This window comes from Elephas maximus, chromosome 26 (assembly GCF_024166365.1).
Source record: "Elephas maximus indicus isolate mEleMax1 chromosome 26, mEleMax1 primary haplotype, whole genome shotgun sequence".
Classification (NCBI taxonomy): domain Eukaryota; kingdom Metazoa; phylum Chordata; class Mammalia; order Proboscidea; family Elephantidae; genus Elephas; species Elephas maximus.
The window spans coordinates 20,091,484-20,111,300 of record NC_064844.1 but is presented as its reverse complement, the minus strand read 5'-3'; the positions used below and the strand labels follow the sequence as shown (position 1 = coordinate 20,111,300).

The following is a 19,817-nucleotide window of genomic DNA, read 5'->3' as shown; positions in this document are numbered from 1 at the left end:
ATGGAAAAGGGTGTTATTTTAAAATTTGTACCTTTGGATATCCAATAGAGAGAGGCTAATGCCATTTTTGCGTTCGTTTTTATCCCCTTCCTTGCCTGACAGCATGGCTGGTTCTGCTGAAGAGAACACAGTTGGAAATCTCTTGAAAACTCCTCTTTCTTCTTCCTTCCCAAGAAGTATAATAAAGTGAGAGCATTAACTACCGTTATACTCTGATAGTGACCTTTTTCTTATTTTGGAGTACATATTTAAAATATTTGTTTAAAAAAATGCTAAAGTTCCTTCAAGAGTTATTATCTCAGTTTACATTTCACCACAATATGAGTATGCCCACTTTGCTATTCCCTCAACATTAAAACAAAAACAAAAACAAAAAAACCCCAAACCCATTGCCATAAAGTCGATTCGGACTCATAGCGACCCTGCAGATCAGAGTAGAACTGCCGCTTAGGGTTTCCAAGGAGCGGCTGGTGGATTCGAACTTCTAACCTTATGATTAGCAGCTGTAGCTCTTAACCACTGGGTTACTAGGGCTCCCCCCTCAACATTACTGCGTTCGAAATAGTATACATTTATTGTTATTTTCTGATAATGAAAGCGACATAGCTTATTGTCGAAGATATGTAAAATATAGAAAAAGACACACGTAATTACCTGTAAGTTTTCTACCCAGAAGTACCATTAACATTTTCTTGTACTGTTAATGCGTTTTTCTTTCCTAACCTTACTGAGCTGAAGAGCTGCATTACTTGTATGTGAAGCTTTCTTCTGAAATAGTGCTTTTTCTTCCGTATGGCTATTGACATCTTTGCTCTTTCTAGGTTGTTTGGTTTGTTTTTACACAGATGAAAAATATAGTTGGAAAATCAGCAATGGAGCAGCAGCAGCAGGAGAGGACAGTTAAATAAAGGCTGGAAAAATTCCATTCTGAGTGGTAGACCAGTATGGCCAATAGGTTTGCTGTAGATAGATTAAAATAAGAATAGTTTATTACTCAGAAAGAGTGCTCATTCTAAAACTAATCCAAGTGTAACCATCTTGGGATAGGCAAAGATTTGTGAAGATAGTAAAGATATTCTCTTGTGTTTGTTTCTACAAGCTATACTATTTCACTTTCTGTAACTAGGTTTATTTTATGTATATGATACGTGGAACGGTCAATTAGAAAATTTAAATTTAAAAGATACCGTTTACTGTATCATCAAAAACTGATGAATAAACCTACAGAAAGATGTGTAAAAGCTCTACATTGAAAACTGAAAATATTGCTGAGGGAATTAAAGAAGACTTAACGTGGGCCCTACCAAGACAATGTCTGGTTTTGCAAAATTGACCCAAAGATTCAACACATTTCCAAACCAAAGCTCAGCATCGTTTTCTCACAGTCTCCTCTTTTCTTCTCTTCTCACTCTCTCTGTGGGTGCAAATTGACAAGTTGATTCCAAAATTTATGGAATTGAGGAGGACTAAGAACAGTGAAAACAAGTACAGTTCATGAACCCCTAGTTGCCCTCCAAGACCTTTTCAGGCACTTTGTGAGATAGAGCTATTTTTATAACAACAGTAAGACATTATTTGCTTTCTTTCTCTCACTTGCTGTTTTGTTGTTGTTGAAGAATTGCAGTGGTTTTATTCTACAGGATTTTCCACTGTTTAGATTTTGTTGATTGTATTCCTGTGATACCCTTTTCCATGTTTCTCTCTTCCTTATGTTTTCTGTAAATTTGTAGTTAGAGCTAGAGACTTCTTTTGGGGAGGGAGATAAAAACTTTTTCATAGGCGGTATATATTTCTACCAGAAGGTATATAATGCTTGGTTGTCGCTTTTCGGCATGTTATCATTTGGTAATCGTTGCCTAAAGCCAAACTGAATCTGCTGCCATTGAATTGATTCTGACTCATGGCAATCCTGTATGTTACAGAGCAGAACTGCCCCGTAGGGTTTTCTAGGCCGTAATCTTTATTGAAACAGTCCCCCAGGTCTGTCTTATGTGGTTCCACAGGATGGATTTGAACCCTCAACTTTGTTAGCAGCCCTTGCCTAGATATCCATTAATTCATAGGTGTTATAGAGTGGTATGTTCTAATTATACTGTTCCTTCTGTATATACTAGTTGGAATACTTGTATAGAGAAACTTCTCTTCATGAATTGTTTGTCTTTATTATTATTTTAACAAAACTAAGTTAATGCTTATAATAAGAAAATGAGCTAAAGTAGGCTCTATGTTGTTTTTGTTCTGATTCTTTTTGGTCTCAGTTTTATGTTTTACCTTAAAGCAGAGGTTCTCAACTTTATCAGACTCAATCATTTTACCTGTTTTGTAATACCTCCTATACTATTCTGGAATGAAATTCGTAGTATAATTGTACAGACTTAATGTTTAGCTTGGCTGGGTATTGAATTTGGGGTTAAAAATGATTTTCCTTCAAAACTTTGAAGGAACTACTCCCCTTGTCCTCTAACATTCATTGTGACTGAACTGTAGCTTCTCCTTACTTTGTATATTACATGTTTTTTTCTCTCCGAAATCATCTTAGAATTTTCTTCTTATCCATTGTATTCTGAAATTACACAATTATACCTCATGATGAGGCTATTTGGTAGGCCATTTTATTTTTTCATTTTCCAAATTAATTCTATTTTCTGTTGAGAATATACACAATAGAACATACACCATTTCAGCAATTTCTACCTGTATAACTCAGTGACATTGATAATATTCTTCAAGTTGTACAGCCATTCTCTTCCTCCTTTTCCAAATTGTTCCTCCCCCATTAACACATACTCACTGCCCCATAGATTTCTTATCTGATCTTTCCAGTTGCATTTGTCAACTTGATCCCATATACATAGATCTTAAAAAAGCATAATGCTCAACGCAAACATTTTTACTAGTTAAGCTAAACTGTTGTTTGGTTTTAAGAAGACTTCAGGGGATATTGTTGGTTTGAGGTTTAAAGATGATCTGAGCGCAATAGTTTTGGGGGTGCATATAGCCTTCATGGGTCTAGATGGTCTGTAGAGTCGATGAGAATTTGAAGTTCTATTCTGCATTTTCCTTCTTTTGATCAGGATTGTTCTACAGAATCCTTGATCAAAATGTTCAGTGATGGTAGCTGGTCACTATCCAGTTCTTCTGGTCTCGTGGCAAAGGAGGCAGTTGTTCATGAAGGCAATTAACTACACATTCCATTTCTTCCTCCTATTTGACTTTCCTGCTTCCTCTGTTGCTTCAGGCTAATAGAGACCAATTGTTGTATCTTGGATGGCTATTTGCAAGCTTTTAAGACCCGAGGTACTATGCAGTGAGCTGCAAGGTAGAACAGAAGCACTATACACAGTATTACACCAATTAACTGCGAAGTCCCATGAAACCATGACCCTAAACTTCCAAACCAAGGATAAGCTTCCAAATCCTTGGTTTGGAAATCTAGGTTCAGCAGCTGCTTTTTTTGTTGCTGTTGTTAAAAATATATCTGTCACACAACATTTTCAAATTCAGCTTTTTACTGGTGTACAACTTATTGACATCAGTTACAGTGTCTGGCTGTATAACACCCTTAATGTGTTTTTTCTATCACTGTTAGCCCCCCCTTTCCCCCTCCCTCCTGTCCTTGGTAACCACTAATAACTTTGGTCTCTATACATTTGCCTGTACTTGCCTTTTTGTATTTGTAGGCAGGCCATATTAATTTGAAGATTTCTGTCTTCCTTCGTTACTGGGAGATTTATTTTATCTTTCATATTTAATTTCTTTCTTTCAAGTACTTCTATTCCTTATATGTTAGATCTCCTTGATTTTTTTTCTTTCTAGCCTTTTCTCATATTTTTCATTTTTGTTTCTTTGTTTTCGGTTCTAAGCTAAATCTTTCGACCTTTATCTTCCATCCCATTCAGTGTCAATCTTTTAAAAATTCCAAGGACTTTTTTTTGCTTTCCAAGTGTCCCTTTTCAACACATCCTGAATTTGTTTTATAGATGTACTTTCCTCATAAATCTTTGAAAATACTAATTAGAATTAAAAAAAAAAAATTGATGGTACTGTCTTCAGCTGGGTTCTGTAGAGAAGCAAAACCAGTGAAGAGTATACACATGGACACGAACACACACAGAGAGGGAGAGAGAGAGAGATTTATCTCAAGGAAATGGCTCCCGAGGTTGTAGAGGCTGGCAAGTCCCGAGTCCATGGGTCAAGCGTTAGGCTGGAGGCTTTTCCTGACTCACCTAGCTGCTGGGGCTGACAAATCTAAGATTAGCAGGTCAGATGGCAGGCCGTTGGCTCAAGGGCTGCAGAGGCTAATGAATCCAAGCTTGGCAGATAAGATGGCAGGCTGCTGGCACACAGGCTGTGGAAACTGACGATTCTAAGATCGGTAGGCAGCATGGCAAACCCCTGGCTCAAATCTCACGAACCGGAGGTCAGAGGACAATGAGCTGGTTTAAGGATCCAGAGCAAGTAAGCGAGCTTTTCCATAATGTCTATATATATATTGCATGCATGCCACACCCCTCAAGAAACTCCCCAACAACCGATTGGCTGATCACATCATGGAGGATGACTACATCATTATATAACTGCCAAACTGTATCATTACATAACTGCCAAACCGTTGAGAATCATGGCCCAGCACAGCCTTAACCATCACAGATGTTGCTGTTGTCAGGTGCTGTCTAGTCAATTTTGACTCATAGCAACCCCATATGATGGAGTAGAACTGCCCCAAAGGATTTCCCAGGCTGTAATCTTTACGGAAGTAGACTGCCACGTCTTTCTGTCATGGAGCGGCTGATGGGTTCAAACAGCTATCTTTTTGGTTGGCAACTGAGCATTCAACCATTGTGCCACCAGGGCTCAACCATCACAGGTAACTACCTAGAATTTTTTTTAACATTCTCTTGTTCCCTAAATTATCTCTGTTTGCTCCAGGTTCAGTTGTTATTTTTGAATTTTTACATTCATATTTTTTGCTATAGTCTTTCCTCAAATATTAGACGATCCATAGCTGTTTGTTTATATTCAAAACCAAGGGCACAGGAAAGCTAAGCAGGAGCTTAAGCAGCTACCATTATGTGGGCAGACTCTGTCTACTGGCAGGCTTCTCTTCAGGAAGATTGGACGTGGAGCTGGGTTTTCAGGCTCTGTTCTCTAAGACTGGGTGTTCTTTGGGGCTCTGCCAAGTAGGTTAGTTCCATCTTCCCTAGTATTAACAGCAGCTCCCTTTATGCATATTTTGGGCTTTGTCTCTTAATTATTTTCTCTTGTGTCATTGTAATGGCTAAAACCACCAGTGCCATTTTAAATGCCAATGCACACAGGGGACATTCATGCCTTATTCCTGATCTTAGTGGAAGTGCCCCTGTGCTTCCCTGTTAAATGAAATTCTCGGCCTAGATACTGGTTTGTCTACTTAGCCTCATGTTGCAGTCTGTCCTGTCTTTGCCTACCTGCCTCAGTTTTCTGAAATCTTTAATGTGCTTGTGACCGTCTTTGATTCTCTTTACAGTGATTTTAGGTTCTTTTGTTTCTAATTGTCTTGCTATTACTTATTGAAATGATAGCATCTCAGAAAAGAGGAAATAAACACATGCGCATTGCCTATCCTTGGTCATTCAATTCTTCGTTATTCTGCTGAGACTCCAAAAGTACCACCATCTCCTCATTGGAGCCCTGGCAGCGAAGTTGTTAAAAGCTCAGGGCTGCTAACCAAAAGGCCAGCAGTTTAGCTTCACCAGCCACTGCTTGGAAACTCTGTGGGGCAGCTCTCCTCTGCCCTATAGGGTCACTGTGAGTTGGGGAATTGACTGGACAGCACACAATGACAGTCTTCTGTTGGTATGCTGTGAAACTCCTTTCAGTTAGGTCCCTGAATAGAAATGGTATTTTACAATATTGAAGTTTATCTCTTTGTGTCTATAAAATTGAGTTATCAAAGTGTTTTGGAAATTCATTATGAATCTCCTAAGTTATTCAGCATGACAAAACATTTTTACTGATTTTCACAGGCTATAATTTGAAAAACTTTTTGGTTCATGTTTTGTCCCTAGAGCCAGTAATTTTTGAAGACGGAATACTTTTCCTTAGGTGATCATATCAGAAACTAATAAATGAACAAAAACTGCCTGGCTATAAGCAGAATTATTTTTGTTTTTTTGATGAAATATGGTTCCAAAGACTTTCTGAAGCTTTAGTTATGTAGATAAGACTAGATTGCCAGAGAAAACTGATCAGACCCACCTCCTTTTTTTAATTTTAAAATTTGGAGAATGATAATGTTAAATTGACATGGTTCAGAAATTGTAAGACACAAAAATGGGGGACACAACAAAATGCCTCATTCCCGCACAATCCCCCATCCCCTCAGTGTTTCTAGAATCTTCTGTATACTCCTACAAATATTCCATGGATGTGAAAACGGCTGTGTGTGTGTATGTGTTTATGAAAGTAAACTGTGGAGTATAATACTGTTCTGTCGTGCCTTTTAAATGACTTATCTTGAAGATCATAAATATTTGCCTCACTCTTTTTTATGGCTGTTTTATTTTCCTGATTTATTTAGTTGTAATTGATAGTTGCTGTTAAAAACAATAAGTTTGTGCGTAGGTCATTTCATACATGCATGACTGAGTATATCTGCAAAAGAAATTATGCCAAGTAAAATAGTTGAAAATGTCCTAATTCTTTTTTTGTATGTTTCGTATTTTTTTTTTCATATTTAAGTTAATTATAAGGTATTTTGTACATTTGATATATAATGTGTCTGTTGAGACATTTTGTCTTAAATAGATGTTCAGAAAAAACAACTTTCTACAGACTGTTATATTTATTGAAAAATAATTGTCAAGCTTACTTTTAAATGTATAAATAATAGAGCTCCACTGTGGATTGACAGTCTCCCTTCAGTTTGGCTCTTATTGTTAAAGAATCGTATATGGAATCTTAAAAACAACTTCTAATAAAGGTAGGTTTCTTCCTGCAGGTTTCATTATGCCAATACTTTTGTTTTGAAGTGTTAGATTTTGGCAGTTTTGTTGGTATCTGTAAACAAACTTTGAATTAGCCAAAAGCGTACTATTGATTCCTATAAGTAGTGCTACTTAAGAAATGAATTTTACATGAGGAAGTTAATCACTTAGCGTGGGTAGGCTCTTAAGATTGCTAGGAGCTAGAGGAGTGGAGGGAAAATACAGTAAACGGAGGAAAATCATATCACAGTTTAACGTTTTAAAATCTATGTATTTAGTACATTTTTTTCTGGGAAGTTGTGTTTATGCTGTATAATCCTCCCTTTCAAATGACTGTCTTAACCCTTTATTGTTGAAGTGTTGCCCTGCACCAAAATCAGAGTGCAGACGAGAGCCCCGGGTTAGATGCAAAGTATATCTCACCTGTCGTCCTGATTGCTGGTGTCCCACATGGTTGTGGAAATGTCTCTGAGATTATCCTGGTAATCAAAATGGCGGTCTGTCATCCTGTCCTGGAGAGGAGGATCTTCCCAACACCTCCTGCCTTCTTTTGAACATTCCACGTTCTCCTAGCTACAAATGGGAATAGTGGCACCTAGAGGAGAATTTTTTCCTTGAATTCTTCTTTGACAGTTTCTCTTGTTATCAAACATGGCCAGTTGTCACCCCGCCTCCTTAGTTCGGAATCTTGGATTAATGTCTCTGAGCTGGCCGTCAGTCCTCTCTACATTCTACAGAGAGAATGAGCTTCCCAAAATACTGCTTGTCAGTTTTCTTCACAAAATTCCAGTGATCTCTGACATTAAGCCCAAACACCTCCACTTGACTTGTCAGTTCTTACCTGCCTTACCTGCTATCTTAGTTATCTGGTGCTGCTATAACATTTATTTCTCCCAGTTTAGGAGGCTAGAAGTCTGAATTCAGGGTGCTGTCTCTAGGGGAGGCTTTCTCTGTTAGCTCCTTGGCGATCTTCATGTAGTGTGGCATCTATGTTCCCCCCTCTGCTTGCTTAACCTGTTCCTTTTATATCTCAGAAGAGATTGACATCAGGAACACACTACGCTAACACTGCCTCATTAACATAACAGAGAATAATATTCCCTAAGGGGATTTTAACCACAGATACTGGGGTTAAGATTTATAACACATAATTTTGGGGGACATAATTCAATCCATAACACCTACCCAAAGAGATTTTCCAGGCTTTTTTTTTTTACTTCCTTTCATTTTTATTTGTTAACCTTTGCTGAAGCAGTAAAACAACAGAACATAAATCTTTGAATGGAAAAAAAGAAAGTTTAAAATTATCCAATTTCTTTTGTCTTCTCTTCTTTCCTGTCCTCCTTATTCTAAAAATCTATCAAATCGTGTGTGTGTGTGTGTATATATATATATATTTTACATATTTATGTAAAAAAACCAAACCCATTGCAGTTGAGTCGATTCTGACTCATAGCAACCCTATAGGACAGAGTAGAGCTGCCCCATAAGGTTTCCAGGGACTGCCTGGTGAATTCGAACTGCTTACCTTTTGTTCAGCAGCCAGACTCTTAATGACTAAGCCACCAGGGTTTCCTTTCACTTATATAGGCAGTACTTAAATGTTTGTTACCAAGCTATATTTAAGAAAATCTTGCAATATCCATAATATAGAGCAATAGTTCTTAACACTTGTTGATGTTTGGAGACAGTTTTGGTGGTCACAACTGGGTGCTACTGGCATTTAGTAGGTGGTGGTGGTGCTGTTATGTGCCGTCGAGCTGGTTCCGACTCATAGCGACCCTATGCACAACAGAATGAAACACTGCCCGGTCCTGAGCTATCCTTACAATCGTTGTTATGCTTGAGCTCATTGTTGCAGCTACTGTGTCAGTCCACCTCATTGAGGGTCTTCCTCTTTTCCAATGACCCTGTACTCTGTCAAGCATGATGTCCTTCTCCAGGGACTGATCCCTCCTGACAACATGTCCAAAGTATATAAGACGCAGTCTCGCCACCCTTGCTTCCAAGGAGCATTCCGGTTGTACTTCTTCCAAGACAGATTTATTCGTTTCTTTTGGCAGTCCACGGTGTATTCAATATTCTTCGCCAACACCACAATTCAAAGATGTCAGTTCTTCTTCAGCCTTCCTTATTCATTGTCCAGCTTTCACATGCATATAATGCGATTGAAAATACCATGACTTGGGTCAGGTGCACCTTAGTCTTCAAGGTGACATCTTTGTTCTTCAACACTTTAAAGAGGTCTTTTGCAGCAGATTTACCCAACGCAATGCATCTTTTGATTTCTTGACTGTGGCTTCCATGGCTGTTGATTGTGGATCCAAGTAAAATGAAATCCTTGATGACTTCAATTTTTTCTCTGTTTATCATGATGTTCCTCATTGGTCCAGTTTGTTTTCTTTATGTTGAGGTGCAATCCATACTGAAGGCTGTGGTCTTTGATCTTCATTAGAAAGTGCTTCAAGTCCTCTTCACTTTCAGCAAGCAAGGTTGTGTCATCTGCATACCGCAGGTTGTTAATGAGTCTTCCTCCAATCCTGATGCCCCGTTCTTCTTCATGTAGTCCGGCTTCTCAGATTATTTGCTCTGCATACAGATTGTATAGGTATAGTGAAAGAATACAACTCTGACACACACCTTTCCTGACTTTAAACCAGTCGGCATCCCCTTGTTCTGTCCGAACAACTGCCTCTTGATCTATGTAAAGGTTCCTCAGGAGCACAATTAAGTGTTCTGGAATTCCCATTCTTCGCAATGTTATCCATAGTTTGGTATGATCCACACAGTCGAATGCCTTTGCATAGTCAATAAAACACAGGTAAACATCCTTCTGGTATTCTCTGTTTTCAGCCAGGATCCATCTGACATCAACAATGATATCCCTGGTTCCACGTCCTCTTCTGAAACTGGCCTGAATTTCTGGCAGTTCCCTGTTGAATTACTGCTGCAGCCGTTTTTGAATGATCTTCAGCAAAATTTTGCTTGTGTGTGATATTAATGATATTGTTGTATAATTTCCACATTCGGTTGGATCAGCTTTCTTGGGAATAGGCATAAATATGGATCTCTTCCAGTCAGTTGGCCAGGAAGCTGTCTTCCATATTTCTTGGCATAGACGAGTGTGCACCTCCAGCGATGCATCTGTTTGTTGAAACATCTCAATTGATTTTTCCAGCAATTCCTGGAACCTTGTTTTTTGCCAATGCCTTCAGAGCAGCTTGGACTTCTTCCTTCAGTACCATTGGATCCTGATCATATGCCACATTTTGAAATGGTTGAACATCGACTAACTCTTGTTGGTATAATGACTCTGTATATTCCTTCCACCTTCTTTTGATGCTTTCTATGATTTTTTTTTTTATGATTTAGTAGGTAGAGTTCAAAAATGCTACTAACCATCCTGCAGTGCATAGGACAGCCCCCCACAAGAAAGATTTATCTAGCCCAGGATGCCATTAATGCTGAGTTTGAGAAAATCTGACGTAGATGTTGTTGTTAGGTGCCATCGAGTCGGTTCCGACTCATAGCAGCCCTATATAAAACAGAACGAAACACTGCTGGGTCCTGCGCCATCCTCACTATCATTTTTATGCTTGAGCCGCTTGTTGCAGCCACTGTGGCAGTCCATCTCGTTGAGGGTCTTCCTCTTTTTCGCTGACCCTCTCTCTACTTTACCAAGCATGATGTCCTTCTCTAGGGACTGATCCCGCCTGACAACATGTCCACAGTATGTGAGATGTAGTCTTGCCATCCTTGCTTCCAAGGAGCATTCTGGTTGTACTTCTGATGTAGACTCATCATAAATAACAATTGCTCCCTTGGTATAGTGTTTATACAAAAGTATGCACTTTTTCTAATTAGTATCTCCCCTTTAGTTTTTAAATTTAAAGTTTTTTTTTTTTTTTTAATCAACCGTGTGTACATAGCTGTCTGATTTTATCCAAGGCAGTCATATGCCCTTCTATGATCATGTTAAACTCCTCTGACAGGGGCTTCTGTGTTTGTACCATTCTTATGCTGTTGCCATTAATTTTTCAACTTTAGACATTTCTCTTTATTTTCTTTCTCTTTTCCCATTCCCTTCCCCCTGTATTTCCACTATATCACAGCTTTTGTTTACCATGGTATTTTATGAACATGTGAATATTCCTCACATATTCTTTCTTGTACAACCTTTTGTTTTCCTTGAAGTTAATACTCATTTTGTCTTTTCCCTTTGATTAGTCTTCCAAAATGTAAAAATGTAGAGTCCTTGTTTGTCTGAAAATGTTTCTCACACTTGAATGATAATTTGCTGAGGCATATAACCCTGGTGTGGAAATCATTTCCCTCAAATGAAGCTTTTATTGTGTTGTAAAGAGTTGCTATTGAGAAATCTCATCTTCTGGAAGCATTTTGGATCTTTGAACTTCATTACTTTTTTACTTGGTTGTTCAGTGTAGTCTGTGGATTAAGTGCTGTATAAAACTGTAGTTACAGAATCTCCAATCACAGAACCTAGCACGGTTCCTTATATAGAAAATTGTTAAGAATTCAGAGTTTATCTCAAACGTAAGACTTATAAGGCCAATGAGAAATGGCTTTCTGTGAACAAGGAAGGACGTTTAAATTCAGACTGTATCTGTATAAGTGGCCTTTCAAAGTAGTGCCTAAGGATTACTTGATGGTGCTTGTTAAACATGTCAGTTCCTGCATCCCTCCCCCAGATATTGGAATTCAGGAAGTCTGGGTGGCACTAAGATATCTGCCTTTTTCCAAGCAGGGATGGTGGTCCTGAACCATTCTACAAGCTGCAGTTGTGTCAAATGAAAGACAAGTCTTTAGGCAGTGGGGAAATGACTAGTAATTTAATGTTTCTCTTCTTTCATTTATACAAACATGTGACCTCTCCAGATAAAAGAAATTTATAACCTGTATGTACGTTTTTACATATGGCTTTTGCATCTCTGGATTATACCGGCTTCCTTTCACATAAGTAGCAGAGTCCAGGCTGGTCAGGACCTACCATTAAACGTGAGGTGGTGTGTTGTAATTATTTATTCACATGCCTCTGTCCCACCACCCAGCATGGTCTGTGGAACAGACACTCTGAATGATGTGTGTGGGCATTATATTATCTCCATAGAAATAGTGTGCTCCCCTGTGCTTCCCTGCAGTGTGAATGATTACCTGGGCCTGGAGCGGTCTTCCTTTCTATTGTTAGGGTCTTTGATAAGCTTTATATCACATTTGAGTGTCTTTATTCCTTTATAATTAAAATATTTTAGAAGAGCCACAATTAGATATATTGCTTGAAGTTCAGCATCAATAATTGGGTTATCTATATTCATTCAGAATTTGGTAACAGTTTCTTTAGTTTGGGCTTAAAGTTTACCATATCTTTATCTGTTAGGCGAGATTTGCTCAGCATAAAGGAAGCCAGTTCTTTAAATCTCCCTTTACACCACTTTTGTCAACAACTCTTGGCATGGTAGTATGTGTGTTAATTACATATTCATATTTACTTCAAAAGATAATTTTGACTCAACCTCTTACTCGGTTAGCTGTTAATGTATGTACATGAAAATTTTAAATGTCAGCTTTTCATTTTTAATTTGAAGGAAAAAAGCACAATATAGCTGTATTAAAGGAAAATCTAAAATGAAAAGATCACCTGTTACTCTTTCATCTTTGCGTAAAACCTACATCCCCAAAAGCAATTTGTGTTTGAGATTGGCTGAGGTGTCCTTCTGTTGACCTTGTGATCCTGTTGTACCTGTGACACAGTATAACCACTGTTTATCTCCTGATAATGGTTATGAAATAAAGGTTTAGTAATTCAGTTTAAATTCCTTTGTCATTTCAGACAGTGTAGAGGAGACTTTAACTATGCTGTATTCTTGGTATGAATTTTAGTGTCTGTTAACCCGTAAAATTCAAGGGACCAGGAAAGATAGTGGCTTCTGTTAAAATAACGTTTAGGAGGTTGTGCTCCCCCCATTTTTAAAACTGATTTTTGTGAACTAAAAGATTTTATTTCTCTTAAGCGATTGAATATTAAATGTTAGAAATACTGTTTTGTCAACTGTTATTGAGGAGGGGAAAATAAAGAAAAAAGATTATTTTTAGAAACCCACTTATTACGTAAGTGTGCCACATGTCTGAGCATGTATTCACAGGCCACGAGGCTGCACTCCCAGCGACAGAACAGTTGCCCTGCTTGTGGTTCTGCCCTTAGGAGCACATCAGGCCCTTCTTGGCTTTGAGTATTATTATGTGCAATGCAGTAATAACATTAATTTTTCTGCTTCACTAATATGCGTGAATAAAATATATTAGCAAACAGAACACCATGATAGCTCTTCTGGTTACCGAATTAGAGTCCTGACAGGATAATATGGAAATACCACGTGCTCTCAGCGGAATCTTTCAACGTGATGTTAATATTAACCTGAGTACCAGAGAAAGAAAGATGTTTTTGAGGGGGTCATTTTTAAAAATTGAAAGAGTATACGGTTGCACGGTGTTTAAAAAAAAGTAGTTTTCGACCTATGCATTAGCATTTTACTTTTGCTGTTCTATTTTGCTTTTGGTAATTTTTTTCTTTGAGTAGTTGTTTTTTTTTTTTTTTCACTTTACTAATCCAACAGCAAGCTCCTCTAGCTTCTTGCTTATTTAATGTATATCTGATAACTATTTTTCTGTTGTTATTTTGTGGGTTATGATGAAAAACCAAACTGCATTATGGTTCTTAAAAGATACTTTGTGAGCCCTGTCCCTTATCTGTCTGAATTTCCCTGTCAGATTTGTAGCTATGCTGAATTTTTAAAGCTGGTGAGAAAATTTTGAAAGTGCTTGTAATAGGTCCTTCTACCTGGGTAACCTTAATTTTTCTCAAGTCTAGATACACCTTTTTTTTATAGACACATTCATTGCACACTCATACCCAGGACTCTGATCAAAGGTAAATGCCATCTGGCTCCAAGGTCCACGAATCTGTAGATCTTCATTTTGCCCCTTGCTCTATAGAAGTTACTTACGTTTAAATTTTAACTAGTCTCTCTGGAGAACAATTTCTATAAAGTTAGTTACATCCTCATACAAAGTTGTATAATTTTTAGGTTTTCGTTTGTAGTGGCAACTTTAAAAAAGCTGAGCAAACTTGATTTTAGGCACTAGTTTGTGTGGTGATGCCTTTATTTGAAGATCCCTTTTTATAAATTTTTCTCATATGAACTATTTGTAGATTCAGAAACTGACTCTTACTCTGAAAGTCTCATTCTTTTGTTTTTCCTTTGAAAATTTGGAAAATACCTATAAAGTGCCCTTGTGCTATTTGGATTCACTGCCTAACACAATTCCTTCCACAGATTAGCTCCTCAATAAATGTCTGCAAAGACAGTCTTATCGGTTTCCCAGCACCAGAATTGTAAAGTGGGTATAAATATATACACTTAAGTATATTCACAACTGCCATCTAGTTTCTTAATACCAATCCCTCTTTTTGAGTATTCATAACTTCGTATATATCATCACTGTAAAAGTGGCCTTTATTACACTTACCTGGTTCTTTCTCTTTCAACAGGGGAAAATGCAGTGTTGCCCTTCTAAATGAGACGGAGTCAGTATTGTCCTATCTTGATAAGGAGGTAACTCATGATTATATTTGTTTGTTTGTTTGATTTCACATGATGCCCATACCTTTGAATCAATTTATTTTTATACCAAGTTACCATGACACCATTATAATAGTATTATAGTATAAGTTTAATGACTAGAATACATTCTGGCTAATTTGATTTTTCTGGTTAGCTGAGATGCGAGTTGGTAAAAATCTATCTCCATGACACCCGGGGCTTCCGTTGTTAATGAAAGGCCTTATAAAGTCCAGCCATAATTTACTTGGTAGTATAATAAATATCATTCCCTTTATGAAATAAATGACTTTGGTGCTTGGTTGCCCTCTCTTTATTTTGATGTTGCTTTTCCCTTTTGGCTTTTCTCTTAGACTCTTTCCAGATGAGATTTTACCATTCAGGGTCTGTTTTCTTTCCGGGAATCCTAATAAACAGTCTTAGCTAAAAATATTTTTTTCTATAAACTTTAACAAGGAGCATTTTTAACATTTTGACAAGTTGGATTAGAGCATGGACTTCATTGAAAGAAGCAAAATTTTTATGAAGAGACTATTCCATGCTACGCGCATTTTTCTGTGACTTTTGTATATGGAAGAAGTTTTACTGTAAATAATATTCAGTATTTAACATTTATGGTTTTTGTGAAATTTATATACGTGTGTATGTATATATATTGCTTAAAAGACATAATTCCTTTAAAAAAAAAAACTATACCCCTTGTCTCAGAGGAAGAAAACATAACAAAACAAGATCGATAAACACGCAAAACTGATAAACACAGAAAACCTGATAAAGAAAACAAAAAGGAAAATGAACTGTGTAAGGCAGAAAAAATGTCAATAAACTTTATAATTTACACTTGCGAAATTCAGCAGAGAAGGTAGGATTTGTCCTTAGTCTGGCCGACAGAATGTTGCCATTGCTCAGAAATTAGTTTTAGTTCACAGAAGCAGAAATAACAAGAGAGTGGCATTTTTTTTTTTTTTAAAAAGTAGTATTTTTTTTTTTTTCTTTCTAATTTGTTGTTAACAATTTGTATATGGTAAGGACTTTTGTAGAAGAAAAATAACAGAGGTGTTTAGGATTTTTTTCCCTGGTCATTGATTATTAACTACTCAGTCCTTCATCAATCTTTGGGCTAGGAGCTGATCTCTGGCAGTGTATTTATGATTTGTTTTTAACTTAATGTTTAAAAAAAAATTTTTTCCCCCCAGTTCCATCAAAATAGTTTTCACTATTTAGTGTTGCTACTTTATTTATTCCCATATGTCTGTTAGTTTGTTGTACTGTGGTGGCTTCAAGATCTGCCCTGATAGCATAATCCATGCACTTATAAGGAAGACCAGTTAATACGACTGTTATTCAGATTTACACAGCAGCCAGTAATGCCAGAGATGAGGAAATTAAAGTTTTTTTTTTTAACCAACTTCTGCAGTCTGAAATTGATCAGACATACAATCAAGATGCATTGATAGATAGACTGGTTTCTGTAGTGTAGTGGTTACCACATTCGCCTCACAAGATGCACTGATAATTACTGGTGATTGGAATACAAAAGTTAGAAACAAGGAAAAAGTCTTGGTGATAGAAATGACATCACATGATAGAATTTTGCAAGACCAACTGTTCCTTCACTGCATATACCTTTTTCAACAATATAAATGGCGACTGTACACAAGGCCTCACTAGATGGAATACACAGGAATCAAATCGACCACATCTATGGAAACATGATGGAAAAGCTCAATATCATCAGCCAGAACAAGGCCAGGGGCAGACTATGGAACAGACCATCAATCGCTCCTATGCAAGTTGAAGTTAAAGAAAATTAGAACAAGTTCACAGAGCCCAAAGTGTACGACCTTGAGCGTATCCCATTTGAACTTAGAGATCATCTCAAGAATACATTTGAAGCAGTGAATACTAATGACCACAGACCAGACATAGTGTAGAATGACATAAGGACCTCATACATGAAGAAAGCAGAAGGTCATTAAAAAAAACAGGAAGGAAAGAAAATGCCAAAGTGGATGTCAGAAGAGATTCAAAATGTGTTCTTGAACGTACATAAAGTAGCTAAAGTGAACCAAAGATATGATGAAGTTAAAGAGCTGAACAAAAGACTTCAAAGGGCAGCTCAAAAACAGAATAAAGTATTTTAATGACATGTGCGAAGACCTGGAGTTAGAAAACCAAAAGAGGAGAACATGTTTGGCATTTCTCAAGCTAAAAGAACTGGGGGGGAAAAAAAAAATCCAAGCCTCGAGTTGCAGTAGTGAAGGATTCTATGGGGAGAATACTGAACGATGCAGGAAGCATCAAAAGATGATGGAAGGAATACACAGTCACTATACCAAAAAGAATTGGCTGACGCTCAACCATTTCAGGAGGTAGCATACGATCAAGAACAGATGATACTGAAGGAAGAAGCCCAAGCTGCCCTGCAAGCATCGGTGAAAACCAAGGCTACAGGAATTGACAGAATACCAATTGAGATGTTCCAACAAACAAATGCTGTGCTGGAAGCACTCACTTATCTATGTCAAGAAATTTGGCAGACAGCTTCCTGGCCGACCGACTGGGAGGGATCCATTATTTGTGCCCATTCCAAATTAAGGTGATCCAACAGAATGTGGGAATTATGGAACAATATCATTAGTATTACACACCATTAAAATTTTGCTGAAGATCATTCAAAAGTGATTGCAGCAGCACATTGACAGGGAACTGCCAGAAATTCAACCTGGATTCAGAAGAGGACGTGGAATGAGGGATATCATTGCTGGTGTCAGATGGATCTTGGCTGAAAGCAGAGAATGCCAGAAAGATGTTTACCTGTATTTTATTGACTATGTAAAGGCATTCAACTGTATGGATAAGAAATTATGGATAACATTGCAAAGAATGGGAATTCCAAAACACTTAATTGTGCTCCCGCAGAATCAGTACATAGACCAAGAGGCAGTCCTTTGAATAGAACAAGGGGATAGTGCATGGTTTAAAGTCAGGAAAGGTGTGGGTGGGGGTTGTATCCTTTTACCATACTTATTCAATCTGTATGCTGAGCAGATAATCCGAGAAGCTGGACTATATGAAGAAAATGGGAGGAAGACTCATTAACATCCTGTGTTACGCAGACGACACAACCTTGCTTGTTGAAAGTGAAGAGGACTTGAAGCACTTATTGTTGAAGATCAAAGACTACAGTCTTCAGTGTGGATTGCACCTCAACATAAAACAGAAATCCTCACCACTGGACCAATAAGCAACATCATGATAAATGGAGAAAAGATTGAAGTTATCGAGGATTTCATTTTACTTGGATCCACAGTCAACACCCATGGAAGCAGCAGTCAAGAAATCAAATGATGCATTACATTGGGCAAATCTGCTGCAGAAGTTCTCTTTCAAGTGTTGAAAAACAAAGATGTCACTTTGAGGACTAAGGTGCGCCTTACCCACACCATGGTGTTTTCAGACACCTCCTATGCATGTGAAAGCTGGACAGTCAGTAAGGAAAACCGAAGAGGATTGATACCTTTGAATTACGGTGCTGGCCAAGAATGTTGAATATATGCCATAGTTTGCCAGAAAAACAAATTTGTCTCGGAAGAGGTAGAGCCAGAATGCTCCTTAAAAGCAAGGATGGTGAGACTTTGTCTCACGTAATTTGGACATGTTATCAGGAAGGACCAGTCCCGGGAGAAGGACATCATGCTTGCTAAGGCAGAGCGTCAGTGAAAAAGAGGAAGACTCCCAATGAGATGGGTTGACACAGTGGTTGCACCAATGGGCTCAAGCAAAGCAACAATTGTGGGGATGGTGCAGGACTGAGCAGTGTTACATTCGTTTGTACAAAGGGTCGATATGAGTTGGAACTGACTCAGTGGCACCTAACAACAACACTTTATTTATTACAAGACTCTTCTTGAGAAAATCTGTCCTGTTTTTTAGTCACGTTAAAATATTGAGGCCTGACGTATTTCAAAATGGTAATCCAAAGGAGAAATTTCTAACACCACCCTTTAGTTCATAACTCTCTGCATTCTCAAAATTGTCTCATTATCTGAAGAACTCTTGGAATTCTTTTATTCTTTTTCCTTTTTTTAGAAATTCCTTTTTAAAGTAAATGTATTTTGAATTTTTTTCATACCAGCACATATAAATCTAAGGATCTTATGCATCTCTGTGGTCCTAAACATTTTATTTTGTTTTACTACAGAGCACAGCAGAGTTCTGTTTTTGTGGAGTACCATGCTAATAAGTTTTACAGATTAAAAGTGACCTGAAATATCTCTACTTTTAAATCAGATGCTGAGCCAGTGGCAATGGCTTTAGTTCCCAAGTATAGTTAGTCTTCATTTCTCATGTCTGTCTTTAAAAAGAAAAACCTGTGATAACATACTTACTATCCCCTGTAACTATTAAAAAAAAAAAAAAAAAAAATTTTTTTTTTTTTGGTAACTATTAGGCCAGGTTGATTTGTATATTTCTGCAGGTTTTTTTTTTTTTTTTCCTTAGATACTATTCTCTTTTATGCATAAGTTGTCACGTAGTGATGTGTCTTTTTAACAGTTCTACGGTTTAATCTTTTCTCCTGGCAGTGGAAAAAAAAAATTTTTTTTTTTTTTTGACCCGTGATTAAAATACTGTGCAGAATTTCTCAGTGGATGGTATCACCTTCTCTGTTTTCTCCTTTTCCTTTATCAAAGTATTTAAGAGCCCCAAGAGGAGAGAGCTTTAGAATATGACACGTTGTCTCTAATTTGCAGCTTGCTTGCCTGGGTTTTGGTAAAGAAAAAAAAAAAAAACCAACCCCTGGTAGATTTGAACTGCTGACCTTTTGGTTAGCAGCCATAGCACTTAACCACTGCACCACCAGGGTTTTGGTAAAAGGGTGATAATGGGGTTAGATAGGTCTTTCCTATTCACAATACAGGGAGTCACAGTGGAAAGCAGAGAACAGGAAGGTTGGCCCAAATGACCTCTAGTGGTTATGCACATTCAGCAAAAGATGGGAAGCCAGGCCATTTTGTCCATTATGCTTGTAACTGGGGCTTTTCAGCTTTTTAAGGGACTATTGCAAAATGTGTCGGGGCGGTGGTAGTGTTGGGTGTATAGTTATATTGTTACATTTATATACCTATCTATATTCATATGTATGATTCAGAATTGAAAACAACCGCAGAATTATAATTAGCAAATATTTAACTGAATATGTACAAAGTGACAT

The 19,817-nt window shown here is 37.6% G+C and overlaps 1 protein-coding gene across 7 annotated transcripts in view; it reads left to right on the top strand.

Moving 5' to 3' along the window:
• MTA3 (metastasis associated 1 family member 3) overlaps nucleotides 1–19,817 on the top strand; it is a 201,617-nt gene that overhangs the window by 82,990 nt on the left and 98,810 nt on the right. For all 7 annotated transcript variants that reach the window (XM_049870635.1, XM_049870631.1, XM_049870629.1 and 4 more), the window contains exon 5: nucleotides 14,533–14,596. In XM_049870635.1, coding sequence (XP_049726592.1) covers nucleotides 14,533–14,596 — 64 coding nt within the window. The remainder of the gene's footprint in view (nucleotides 1–14,532; nucleotides 14,597–19,817) is intronic.